This window comes from Pezoporus occidentalis, unplaced genomic scaffold, assembly GCF_034315485.1.
Source record: "Pezoporus occidentalis ecotype Australia unplaced genomic scaffold, CSIRO_AGI_Poc_V1 ctg291, whole genome shotgun sequence".
Taxonomy (NCBI): Eukaryota; Metazoa; Chordata; class Aves; order Psittaciformes; family Psittacidae; genus Pezoporus; species Pezoporus occidentalis.
Genome location: NW_026914841.1, coordinates 194,322 through 207,167, shown reverse-complemented (window position 1 = coordinate 207,167; position 12,846 = coordinate 194,322). Strand labels below are relative to the sequence as shown.

General features: G+C 59.5%; 2 protein-coding genes across 2 annotated transcripts; one reads left to right on the top strand and one right to left on the bottom strand.

The window, feature by feature from the left end:
* Positions 1 to 70: 70 nt before the first annotated feature.
* On the top strand, positions 71 to 2,490 carry INHA (inhibin subunit alpha). Its single transcript, XM_062626354.1, has 2 exons — positions 71 to 525; positions 1,201 to 2,490. The coding sequence occupies exons 1-2, from the start codon at positions 159 to 161 to the stop codon at positions 1,932 to 1,934; spliced, it is 1,101 nt and encodes a 366-aa protein (XP_062482338.1). The 5' UTR covers positions 71 to 158; the 3' UTR covers positions 1,935 to 2,490.
* A 479-nt stretch (positions 2,491 to 2,969) lies between these two features.
* LOC134167570 (gap junction gamma-1 protein-like) lies at positions 2,970 to 7,648 on the bottom strand. Its single transcript, XM_062626353.1, has 3 exons — positions 7,523 to 7,648; positions 4,062 to 5,257; positions 2,970 to 3,933 (listed from the first exon to the last, which is right to left on the bottom strand). The coding sequence occupies exons 2-3, from the start codon at positions 5,230 to 5,232 to the stop codon at positions 3,926 to 3,928; spliced, it is 1,179 nt and encodes a 392-aa protein (XP_062482337.1). The 5' UTR covers positions 5,233 to 5,257; positions 7,523 to 7,648; the 3' UTR covers positions 2,970 to 3,925.
* Between the last annotated feature and the right edge of the window lie 5,198 nt (positions 7,649 to 12,846).

Below are 12,846 nucleotides of genomic sequence, written 5' to 3'. Positions count from 1 at the left end.
ACCCGCCACCCCCCAGCAGCATCCACCCCCATCCCAGGCGCCGTCCTCCCCCAGACCACACTGTCCTTGCAGTCCTCGCATTCCAGACGTCTCAGCACTTTCGCTGCCCAGAGATAATACTGCGAGCAGACGTTTGCGTCAGTGTCAGATAGGTCTCAATGCCACCCTGCCCCGGGGGGAGCACAGTGGGCAGACGGGCTGGGCAGGCAGGCAGGAGCCCGCGGCAGAGCCCCTCGAGCCACCGGCCTGCTGTGCACCCCACGGTCATGCTGCTCCTCCTGCACCTGCTGCCTGCCATGCTGCCCACTGCCGCCCTGGCCAGCTGCACTGGGGCTGGTGCCGATCGGCAGCTCATCCTGGCCAAGGTGCGGGCTCAGGTGCTGGAGCATCTGAGCCCCCCGGTTCTCCAGGAGGAGCCCCAGAAGGAAGCAAGGAGAGTGCACCGAAGAGATATCCTTGAAAACACTGAAGTTGAGCCGGAGGAGCTGGAGGACACCTCCCAGGTTATCCTTTTCCCTTCCACAGGTGAGAACATCTGGGTGGGATGGAGAGGGCAGAGGGGTGAAGCAGAGTGGTGGCTTGGGGCAACACAGATGCAGCAGGATGGAAGGGGTGCTGTGGTGGTCTGTGGGAGAAGAGAAAGAGGGCAAGCCAGGCTGGGGCACGGGCATAGGTGAGGTTTGGTAAAGAGCTAGGAGGTAGCATGGTATGGCAGGTGGGACAGGCAGAGCAGCCCAGGACACTGGCAGGGGAAGGGGCAGGTGGCACGAGAGGGTGCTGAAAAGCTGGGGGATGGCTGGTCCAGGCAGCATGTGGAGATATGGGGAGGGGTGAGGAGTAGGCAGGGTGGGATGCTAGGAAATGGGTCAGGATGCAGGGAAATGGGATTGAATACTAAGGGACAGGGCAGAATGCTGTGGGACAGGGCAGGATGCTGGTGGATGGGGGCAGCAGCAATAGACCAGCCTAGGTCACAGCAGGGCTCAGCTGCAGGGCGCAGTGCAGTGGCTGCTGCATAACCCTAGGCATCAGCTCCCCTGCAGCTTGCCACAGCCCATGCCAGCAGCTGGATGCCTTGCCAGCACCCCAGCGACCCTCTGCAACATCCCACCTCCCATCCAACATCAAGGACCCTCCCCAGGTTTGGGTGCACACCCTGAACATCTTTCTTCTCTCCCCCTCCCTTCTTCCCCCACCTAGATGTGCCCTGCGAGCCCTCACAGCCGGACAAGCTGCTGGAGGAAGAAGGCATTTTCACCTACCTCTTCCAGCCCTCAGCACACACCCTGAGCCGTGCAATGACCTCTGCCCAGCTCTGGTTTTACACTGGCCCCTCGGCGGTTCCCAACCACTCAGCCCCCAATGTGCTGACCCTGTCACCACACGGCCGTGTGCCACTGGCGGCCATGGTGGTGCAGACACCTGAGCACTGGACTGTGTTCCACTTTGCCCCAGCACTGCTGCCCCAGCTCTCGCAGCCACTCTTTGTGATCCTGGTGCGCTGCCCCGGCTGCCCCTGCCTGGCTGAGGAGGACAAGATGCCCTTCTTGGTGGCCACCACCCGTGCCAAGGGCAGCGAGAGGGCTCGTCGCTCCGCCGTGCCCTGGTCCCCAGCTGCCCTGAGCCTGCTGCAGCGCCCATCCGAGGACCTGGCCGCCCATACCAACTGCCGCCGGGCTTCCCTCAACATCTCCTTCGAGGAGCTGGGCTGGGACAATTGGATTGTGCACCCCAGCAGCTTTGTTTTCCACTACTGCCATGGGAGCTGTGCTGCAGGCCATGGGCTGAGCCACCGCCTGGGTGTGCAGCTCTGCTGCGCTGCCCTGCCCGGCACCATGCGCTCCCTGCGTGTCCGCACCACCTCCGACGGCGGGTACTCCTTCAAGTATGAGACGGTGCCCAACATCCTGGCCCAGGACTGCACCTGCGTCTAGGGCATCCCGCAGCCCAGCCCCAGACTGAGATACTGCCTGGGAGGAGTCAAGTGCTCAGGGGACCCCTGCCTCATGCCACAGGGACCAGATGGACACTGGGGCTTGGGCTGTGCCACCCTCCCCTGCACAAGCCCCAGCAGTTTTGGGCTGCCCTGGGTATGGCTGGGCTGCCAGACCTGCCCCAGGGCTGGTCCCAAACTGGGGCAAGCTAGGGCATGGTGGGGCAGGGACAAGCACAGCCTCTGTCAGAAGCCACCATGCTGTCTGCAACCAGCTCAAACTCTGTTTCTCCCCACCTTTTCTCCTCATCCAACTGCCCCCCCCACCCCAGGCTGTGGTCCCACTCCTCCTGCAGAGTGCCTCCCCGTGCTCCCAGGCAGGGCCAGGCTGCTGCAGCACAGTTTGGGATGTGTCTGGGTGAGCCCATGCCACAGCCTTGAACTCGTAGCAGGGCTGGTGGCACATGCAGCACTACAAGCAAGCCCTCTTCCTGGCAGCAGCGCCTGTTGGAAAGCTTAACAGAATCAATTAAATAAACCTGTTCCCTTTATCAAAACAGCCTGGAAATGCCAGCTTCCATCACAAACAAACACAGAGGCAATGCATGTACAGCGGGATGTGAGCTACCCGAGGGCTTTTAGCTGGAGGAGGGAGGGGACGGACAAGTGCTGCAAGAGGTGTCCAGTTCCTTCCAGGAGGCCCCAAGAGGGAACTGGGATGTGCTGGCCAAAACTGGCATGGGATGGCATGGCTGGGTTTGTTCGAGCCCCAGGGCAGGGCAACATCCCTTCTGCTCCTGGCTGCAGCAGGATGGGAAGGAATGGGGAATCCCATCACCAGGCCTCTTGCTGGGGACAGGATGACGCAGGAACCCAGCTGGAGCAATGACACTGCACCAGGCTGATGGTGGCTGTGACTGCCTCTGTATGCACGGCAGGAACGACTGAGTCACCGCGGGTGAGCGGGGAGGTCCCAGCCCAGCTGTGCAGGATTCCCTTCCCACCCCTTCCTCCCGAAGGACCGGATGCAGCAGTACAGTACAAAACGTCTCCAGCCTTTACTAATATAGATATAAAAAGAAAAGAAGAAAAAACAGAGTGACAATCATTGCTTAGTAAAAAACAACACTACAAAAATCCTCGTGTGACCCAGGCTGAGATGATGAGAAATGCCCCACTGGCCCCCAGCCGAGCCCAGCTCTGGACATGACATCTACCCACGATGGGACCAGGGTCCAGTCCCACACAGGGGGTCCTGGCCCAACGACCAGAGCAGGAGGGCACAGGCTTTGGTCCAAGAGCAGCTGGCCGAGTGAGGAGAGAGGCGGAGGCAGCACGAAGGACAGCCCCTGCTCTCTGCACATACATTTCTGAACTGGCCAGCCCTGCAGCTCGTAGCCCTGTGCAGGATGCTGCGCAGCACGACCCCCCTGGCCGCACCAGCACTTTCCAGCAGCGGTGCCACCAGGACCCTTCTGTCTCCTATGCTTCAAGCAGAATGCCAGCCCAGTGTCCTGTCCCATGGCTCGGCCCAGCCAGCCAGACCCACAGGCTCGGTCCCCTAGGCCCCCATGCTGCCAGCATGGCCTGACAGGCACAGCCCCGGCTTTCAGCAGGCAAGGGAGGGCACAGGGTGTGAGGGGAACATGCTGCAGGAAATGGGGGTGGGAGGAGGAAAAGGGGGTGAAACAGGAGACAGGGAGGGGGGCACAGGCCCAGAGAGAGATCATGGGCAGAGTATAAAAACGCCAGGGCGCACACGCTGACAAGCTTATAAAAATGTACAAAAATAAGATATTCCCTTTTTGAAAATTGAGTAGGAATGTCCCCCAAGGCCCCCATCCCTTCCACTGCCCACGGGCACAGGGCTGCCCGGCCAGCCCCAGCGGGCAGGCACACAGCATCCTCCACCCCGCGCTCCTGGCAGGCTCTCTGTCCTGTGCTGGCAGCAGCAGCCACTCCAGCAGATACTGCCGCCATCCCTGGTGGCATTCACAGCCCTGTGGGGAACAAGAGGCAAGTTAGCACCCGCCCTGGGGGAAATGGCATCCCCCCCCCCAGGGACCCTGGGGGCAGCCCCTATGGCCCTCACCCCAGTTGGCCGCATGGGTCCCTGTCCCTGGCTCACCCGTGGTCCTGTCGCAGGCACCAGTCCCCTTCTCATGGGCGAGGTTGAGGCGGTTCTGCTCGGCGGCAATGCCGTTGGCCTCAGGGCTGCTGCTGCGGGCAGGGCTGAGGGGCCGTGGTGGCGGCTGGAGGTGGAAGGCGACCTCCAAGTGCTCCTGTGCCAGGCGCAGGTGCTCACGCAGCCGGTCCAGCTCGTGTGCCGGGGGAGCCCCAGCCAGGGCGAAGCGCCCGGCCCCCAGGCTCTCCCGGTAGTCCAGCTTGCCGTCGGGCAGTGGCGCTCGCGGCGGCTCCTTCTTCAGAGAGTGATAGGTAGGGGGTGCGCCGGGGGCTTTCTTGGAGTACTGTGGAGCAGGGCTGTTGCCAGCCGGGAGCGGGGGGCCATTAGGCTGGCTCAGGGCATCACGGATGCGCCCCACGCCCAGGTGCACGAGCTCACAGAGGTTGAGGAAGAGGCAGAGCCCGCTGACGGCGTACATGATGAGGAGGAAGATGGTCTTCTCCGTGGGGCGGGAGACAAAGCAGTCAACGGTGTGCGGGCAGGGGCTGCGGCTGCAGATGTAGGAGGGGCTGACCTCGAAGCGGTACAGCAGATACTGGCCAAAGAGGAAAGCCATCTCCAGCAGAGAGCGGCACAGCAAGTGCAGGACATAAGCACGCATCAGCCCGTCCTGCTTGATGCGGCGCCGGCCATCATGCTTCTCTCCACCTTCTGGGCTCTTCTCCTTCTCCACCTCAATCTCCTCAAAGATCATAGGGTCTTCTTCGTTATCATCCTCTGCCTCCTCATAGTCCCGCCCAGCTCCCCGGCGCACCACCGGCATGCGTGCCCGCTGGGCTGCCAGTGCCCGGCGCTGTGAGGATTCAGGCATGCGGGCGATGCGGTGCATAGCGAAGCCCAGGTAGAGCACCGATGGCGTGGCCACCATGATGATCTGGAAGATCCAGAAGCGGACGTGGGAGAGCGGGGCAAAGGCATCGTAGCAGACATTCTCGCAGCCCGGCTGCTGCGTGTTGCAGACGAACTTGCTCTGCTCATCATAGTAGATGGACTCGCCCCCCACGGCCGTCAGCACAATGCGGAAGACAATGAGGACGGTCAGCCAGATCTTGCCCACAAAGGTCGAGTGGTTGTTGATCTCCTCCAAGAGCCGCGTCAGGAAACTCCAGCTCATCCTGGCCAGGCAGTTGTCTCAAGCCCTGCAGGTAAGGCAAGCAAACAGGCGCTGAGCAAATACGTGTGCATTGCATCAGGTTCCCTCAAAACACCAGCCACCATCCCAGTTCTGTCCCTCTCCCACCACTGGTGTCCCTTCCCTCACCTGCACATCCTCAAAGACAGATTTGCATTAGCAGCCATAGAATCACAGAATGGTTTGGGTTGGAAGGGACTTTAAGATCATTTAGTCCCAACCCCCTGATATGGGCAGGGACACCTCACCCTATACTATGCCACCCAAGGCTCTATCTCCCCAGAATCATATCCCCTGCTCAGCATTGCCTCCCTGTGCTCCCATCTACATCCTGCTCCTGCCCTGACGCCAGGCGGGCAGGTGGAGATCTGGGGAGCAGAGGAAAGGCTGGGACACTCACTGTCCCTGCAGGGCACACCTGTGGGAAGAGTCAGCACAGCCACAGCCAGGGTAAACACGCAGCACGGGGCAGCGCCAGCTGGGCATTGCGATGGGACAGGCAGGGGACGGAACCACCTCCTCCACCCCTGGTCTGCAGCACCTGTTTGCCACCTGGTCCTGGGCAGGTCCCCAGCCAGTACCACACCCTGTGCCAGCACCCACATGCTCCCTTGGGGGTTCTCCCGGTCCCCGGAGGAAAGCAGCAAGTGGCAGCCCCTCTGAGCAGCATCCCCTACCACATGCCAGGTCTTCAACCTGCGGAGCTCTCCCTCAAGGACTGGCATCACTCTGCCCCACCAAACCTCTGTGCTGTGCCCTCCCTTATGCCAGACCCCCAGCCCAAATCCTTACAAGCCCCCAAAGCCCGTGGTGGAGCACCCTGCAGCCTGATGGCAAGGGCTGGTGGTGCAGAGCAGCAGACAGGAGAGCAAATGGCAAGGGCAGTGTACGGCAACTGAGGAATTGCACAAAGCCCCAGCAAAGGAGCTGACACCAGGGGCTGGAGAGGAAATTACGAGGACCGCATCACAGTTCCCAGAGAAAGGAGAAGACACAAGAGGAGACACCCCACTGCCACGCCAGGTTTAAACAGCCTGCACACGAGCTAGTGCAAGGGCAGCAGGTGGCAGGGCTGCCCAGGGTGAGCAGAGGGGACATGTCCCCACAGAGCCACCAGCTCCCCCCATGCCTTGCCTGCCCTGATCCATTGCCTCTGACCAGGGCACACCCCTGCAGCCGATGATTCCTGCTGCACTCACGCCACTATTGTTCAGAACAAGAAGATCTTTTTGGCTTAGGTCAGCTGCCTCCCAAGCAACCTTGCCCAAACAGAAAAGCCTTTCCAGCAAAAGCACCCATGTAAGTGACATGCTCTCGCTGATAGCCTGGCACTCAGCAGAACCTGCTGAGCTGCAGGAGGTGGCATGGGCTGGCACCAGGGACCCAAACCCAGCCCACCAGGCCCACCATCCTCGTGTGGTCAAGCACAGTGCAAGGTCTCCCCGGTGTGAGGCCCTCTCCCCCACCACCCTGCTGAATGGTGGATGCTTTGTGTCTGCCTTTAACTCTTGCCTGGCAGCACCACACCGCCCTGGCCCCAGGGTGATGGGCTGGGATAGGGGACAAGGCAAGGGGATCAGGCAGGAGGACAACCCCTGGAGCTGCTAAGTCCGGGGTAAGTGAAAGCACACACGTGGGCACTGCGTGGTAGTCAACGAAGAGTGACACAGAAACAGATCGCAGCATGGGTCAGGAGCTGCAGTGGGCACGGTTGGGCACAATAGAGCTCCTTGGGGCTAGCAGCCAGAGCCCAGCTCCCCGCCGAGGGGCCCAAACACGAACCACCTCCGGGCCACGCTGTGAGTCAGGACCAGCTCCACGTGCCGCGGCTGGGCCCTCACATACACCCCAGGTCCCCCCGCCTGCAGCCCCCAACCCCTCCGCCCCAGCCTGCCCCGCCCAGGGACCCCAATCTCCTCAACCCAAATCAGGGCCCCTATGCCACAGCACCGGGCAGCCCACCCGGTGCTCATCAGTCCCTGCGACCCCAGGGACCTCCGTCCCACTGACCACGGCCAGCCCACGCTGGGGCCCGCTGACCCCAGCCCCATTGAGTCCAGCCCACCGACGGCCTCCTGCCCCGCTGGCTGACCCCAGCCTGCCCGGGATCTCAGCCCTCCCGACCCACCCCGCTTGCGGCCCCAGCCCCGCCGGCCGCAGCCCATGCCCGGGGCTCCCGCCCCCCCCTCCCGGGGGACTGCCGCCCACCTGCCTCCCCCCTCCCCACCGACCCGCGCCCTCCCGCAGTCCCCCCATCCCTGGCCCCACTCACGGCGCGCCGGAGCAAGCGGCTCCCGCCGACAGCGGCGGACAAAGCGGAGAGCCGGCACGCCGCCGCCTCCCGCCGAACAAAGGGGCCCGGGGCCGCCCCGCCCAGCGCCCGCCCGCCGGTGCGCACCGACCGCCCCGCACCGACCGGTCCCGGCCCCGCGGGTGACTTAGCCGCCGGGCGGGACGTTGCCGCCCCCGGTGTCGTACCCGCCCGTGGCTCGGGCAGCGGAGGAGCCGGCCCCGGCCGAAACTCGCACGGCGTCTGTCGGCGACATCAACCACAACAAACGGCGCTATCCAGGCAGCCGCCGAAATGCCTCCGCCGTCCGAGGTGCCGGGCTCCCAGCCCCGGCGGTCCAGTCCGTGCCCGGCGGGCCGGCGTTCCCCCGCCACCTTTTTCTCCCGGGGAGCTGGCTGGCTTCCGGGATGCCGGTCCCGGCGAGTGCGGAGCTGAGGCTTCCAGCTCGGTGGAGCGAACCGCTCTAAACCGTTAGTGCGGACGGAGGCTCGGGGCCCTGGCTCAGCCCGCGGGGTGCTCAGGTATGAGCAACACCTTCCGCAGGAGCACCGGTGAGCCTGGCCGCGGGGGAGCGCAGGGATTTGGATCACCACCCTGAAGCCGTGGGCTGTCCCTCCCTCTGCCAGGCAGCCCGGCCACTCACTTTCTGCCCTGCTAAAATTGGCTCTGGGGTGTTTTGTCAGGGCTGCTTCCCTAGTGCCAACCACAGCCATGACGTGCTGGGCAGAGCACCCTGTCCTTGTACCATGATGTGGGGACAGGGGAGGGACACTGGGCTGCCTTGTGCAACCCTTATAGTCAGGGGGAAGCTGGTTTCTGCATAGGCTCGAGAAATGCTGCTTCTCCCCACAGACACGTGCTCCCTCCTGCAGAAGGGTTTCCACCAGCAGGCACTGATGGGTGCAGCACCTCCACCCTAGGCTGTGGGCTGGCTGCAAGATGGATGAGGCAGGGTGGCTGGGGCAAGGAGAGGGGTGGGAAGTGCAGCCGCCACATCCACTGTGGGGTTTGGTTATTCTGGGCCCATTGAGTATCGGCAGCCCTGCTGCTTCCCCAGGTCAGCAAGAGCCACCATGGTGCTGCCACAGTGCCCATACAGCTAGGGCACAGGCTCGGTGCTCGCACACAGTACGGCACAGTGCACCCTTGAGCACAGTCTCCATCCAGGCCAGGAGCAACAGGCAGAGGTGGATGCAGGGAGACAGCAATCCGAGTACAGAAACTCAAGCTTTTGGAAGGATACAGTGAAGTGTTCAAGGCCAGGGAGGGAACCTGGGGCTGCAGCCAGGTGGCATGGAGAGCTGGGAGCAGAGCAGGGAGCTGCCAGCACGAGGGCTAAGTCCCGGTGGGCTGGAGCAGGCAAGCTACACACAGCCTGTGTTGAATCTCCTGGTCTTGCCAGGCATTAAAGCAACTTTGGGTTTTCTTTCCCCACAGTCACCATTAGTTTTTAAGGAATCCCAGGTCTTACCTCCAGCCTGGCTGAGCAGTTTGCTAGGGGTTAGGTACTTACATGAAGCTTTGACTCTGGTGCTCAGCATGTGAAGAACAAGCCCCTGTAGCACTGGCCTCACATTAAACAGTGGAGTGTGACCCGCTGAGGCACTGCAAACTGAGGCCGTTGCACCCAGAACAAAGCTGCTTCTTGGGCTGGGGCCAAGTACCACTGCTGCAGCGACAGCAGTTTTATGCCTGTGCTGCAGGGCAGAGTGAGGCTGGGGAGGCCAGTCCCAGAGACTGGTGTTGGACACCCTTTCAACAGGCATTACTGTCCTTGCCAGCATCCAGCCATTCATGTCAGAGTCCTCCCATTTCCCCTGCAGTGGTGCCCTGTATGTTCCCGGGCTCTATCCTCATCTTGAGCTTGGAACACCCAAGCACCTGCAGAGGCATTAATCTTCTAGCCTGTGGCAGAGGGCAAAGCCACAGCATCCAGGAAAGAAAGGCGGTGGGTGAAGGGTGTTGCCCACCCTCACCCCTTCCCACATCAGCTGTCACTGACAGTGTGGGCCCATCCTGGCAGGCAGAGTGTGCAGGAGCAGCAGCCTTGTGGGGTCCAGCTCAGAGACCAGCGTTGCAGAGAAAACAGGATCATCACCAACCACAAAAACCGGGATCAGCCCCAAGCCATAAGGTCTGTGAGGCAAAGCCCAGAGTGAAGCAAATGTGTGAATGACAGGGTGGCTGCACAGCCTGGCAAGAGTGAGGGGAGCCAGTAAACAAGGAGACAGTGGCTGAGGGGGAGCATAAGTGCAGGGATAAAGAGAACATCCACTTCTGGGGCAAGTGCTACAGCTCAGGCTTGACATTGCAGGAGCCCCTGCAAACAGTCTTTCCTCATTGCTCAGCCACAGTGCTGCGATGGAGACACCTTTTGAGACTCCACCACTGGATGCTGCCTCAGCTGCCAGACACAGCATGACAGGGAGGGCGCGGGACCCAGTCTGGCTGTTGATAGCCACCTCAGTTCCTGCCCTGATCAATTGGGCAGGATGGGCTGGGCCTGGCTGTGACTACCTCTGTTTCCAGGGACAGTGGCAGATGGCAGAGCCAGGCACCCCAAGCATGTTTGCTGTGGGTTGGCATAGAAAAGGGGCGAGAAAGCCATCTCCACCCTCCCCAAGCAGGGCCACAGGCAGGCAGCGCTGTGGGCAGCACACTTTCTCAGCAGCAAACATGGTCGTTCGAGATTGAACAACTCATCTGGGACAGGGAGCAGACAGCTCTATTAGGGACTGTTTGTCCTGATACAAAGCTCCATAACTAGCTTAATAACCTCTCAATAGTAGGTAGACACATGTTCCATGCTAGGAGCACAAAGGGCAGTGACCATCTCCTATACCACAGGCTGAGATGGCTTCCAAAAAAGTCCCTTTCACTACTCCCCTCTTCCCCCTTGCCTGGTTATGCAGCACAATGAGGGGTACCTGGCACCCTCCTGCGCAGGTGGGTCTACTTCCCAGTGCCCGGGTGCTGACCTGCCAGCATTCCAGTACCTAGTGAGGCGCTTGAGCCAGTCTGCACTGGCTGTTCTGCCCCTGCCAGCCAAACTGGAGGGCAGCCCCCCAGGGACGGGGCTTGCACGGCCCTGGGCCGTTGCTCTGTAAGCTGGATAAGGAGCATTGGCACCAGCAGGAGGGAGGAAGCTGGCCAGACAGGTCCATGAGCTGCAGGAAACATGTGCCCTTTGCTGTTATTTCTCATCTCCAGGGGACTTGAGGCCAGCAGGGGTATTCTGCTACAGTAAATGACCAGTCCCTCCAGTCACACAGTTTGATTAGAAACAAGGCTTTGTTTGTTAGATATAGCGCAAGGGGGCAGACAGCTAACCCACAAGCTGTGTATGCTCAAGGCAGTACTGCTTTAGAGGTCAGGGGAAGAGAGGAGGCAGCACTGAAAAAGCCAGACCCATGACTGAGGCATCATTTTCATTGATGAGTTCAACAGCAAAGTAAGGCAAGGCTAGAATGTGCCTGTCAAAAAGTGGTGGTAACTTCCATGGCTGGGCTTAAGCCTGTGGCCTGTCTCCATAGCCCTGTGATCACCCCAGGCTTCGGCATCCCTCCAGCTACACACACTTCAACAGGAGCCTGCTCCAGGCAGATGCAGGCAGGGAAACTCTGACATTCAGACCAGCCTTGCTCTGAAACAGCAGTAAAGCTCTGGAGCCAAGTGCAGCCAGAAAATGAGAAGGAGGAAAATCCGGAGTGTCTTAAGAGCAGAGCTGGAGGACTGCATATATAAACTGTGACAAGCAAAATACATTTGCAGCCAGTTCAACAGATGTCACAGCTTTCTACAAACCCCTGTTCTTGCGCAGCCATGGGTTGGGGCTGCCTGGAGTCTGTTCGAGAAGCCCTTGAACACACCCAGCTGATGCAATGAAGCCAGGTACAGGTCATCTACTACAAGAAGCCCCACAGCAGTGTCCATGATCAGAGCAACCACAAAGGGGTTAAACTGGTCACAGTCAGAAAAAAAACCCTAAGGAAAAACAAACAAGTGTTTCATGAAGAGGCAGGAGAGGGGTTGTGGCAGCACTGTGTGAGCTTTCTTGTCAGGAGGGAAGTAGCTAGAGGAATGCAGAAAAGCAGGGAGCTGTTAACGGGACCAAGAGTGAGCTGAGAGCACAGACCTGCAGAGACATGGCAACGAGCAAAAGCAAATGAGTAATCCCTTCTGCAGTAAAACCAGTGAAGAGCTATGGACAGGCACACAGCTTAAAGCTTTGGTTCTGGCAGTCCACACTTTTGTTAGGCTCCTGAACACACAACCAGGCACTGGTGTGGCAGAACAAAAGTGCAGCTCTGCTAAGATGGGAAAAGTAAGGTCCTGGGATGGGCTTTCTCAGAAGAGGTATCAACAAGCTGGTCCAATAACTCCAATTTTGACTCTTGCCTTTGTGAAAAATGCAGCTACAGCTGAAGACTGAACTTACACAAGCTCCTTAAATGGCAAGATGAAGACAAAAAACCTTACTGGTCTTTACAGGCTCAGCTCTCTCAAGCTCCTTTCCCTGGCCGAAATGCTAGGTGCCGGCCATGCATCCACTGAGCTCACTCCCACTTGTGATCTGAGATCGCTCCAAAGGAATGGAGAGCAGCAGCCATATGCCCATTTAGGAAGAGGGGAGAAAGTGGAATGCATTATGACATCTGCCTCGAGACAGTACAGTTCTTGTCAATCAAGTCTATAGAAGGTTAGATAAAAATATCAGCCAGTGCAGGCCTTCAGCAACTCAACTGCTTCTGGAAATGACAGGAGAAAGTCTAATAGTACAGCAATTCCAAGAAAGCATCCAACAGTGTGTACTTCAGACCATTGCAAACTATGGAAACTGAACTTTTCACTCTTGTAAGGCTATGAGGATGGCATAGCTGGGTTTGAGCAGGGAGGGAAACTTTATCTCATCTGTCCAGCAGAGACTGGAGCAGCAGGATGCTGCGGGAACCACTCATTGCTGTTTTCTAGATGACAGAAACTGAAGCCACAAACACCAGCTTTGGGTAGGTAGAAAGTCTGGATATTGTAGAGACTGTTGCAAAGAGCTGCAGAATCCAAAGAAAACAGGCATGAGGTCACTGATGATGAATAAGTCTTTAAAGAAATCAAGTTCACTTCAGCATAAAATAGGTTTTGTCACTAAGAATTCAGTGGTCAGAAAACTTGCCCTGAAACTGTGGATTCAACATCCTCAACAGAAGTCGCCACCAGAAAAGGTCCCTGCTTGGTGTATCATATCCCACCTGGCAGCACCTTAATGCACATTCACCCCCACAGACAGCTTCAACTGTATCAACTCCCCC

Coding starts and splice junctions, on each gene's coding strand:
- INHA (XM_062626354.1), top strand. CDS start 159: ATGCCACCCTGCCCCGGGGGGAGCACAGTGGGCAGACGGGCTGGGCAG. Junction 526..1,200: donor TATCCTTTTCCCTTCCACAG/GTGAGAACATCT, acceptor TCCCCCACCTAG/ATGTGCCCTGCGAGCCCTCA.
- LOC134167570 (XM_062626353.1), bottom strand. CDS start 5,232: ATGAGCTGGAGTTTCCTGACGCGGCTCTTGGAGGAGATCAACAACCAC.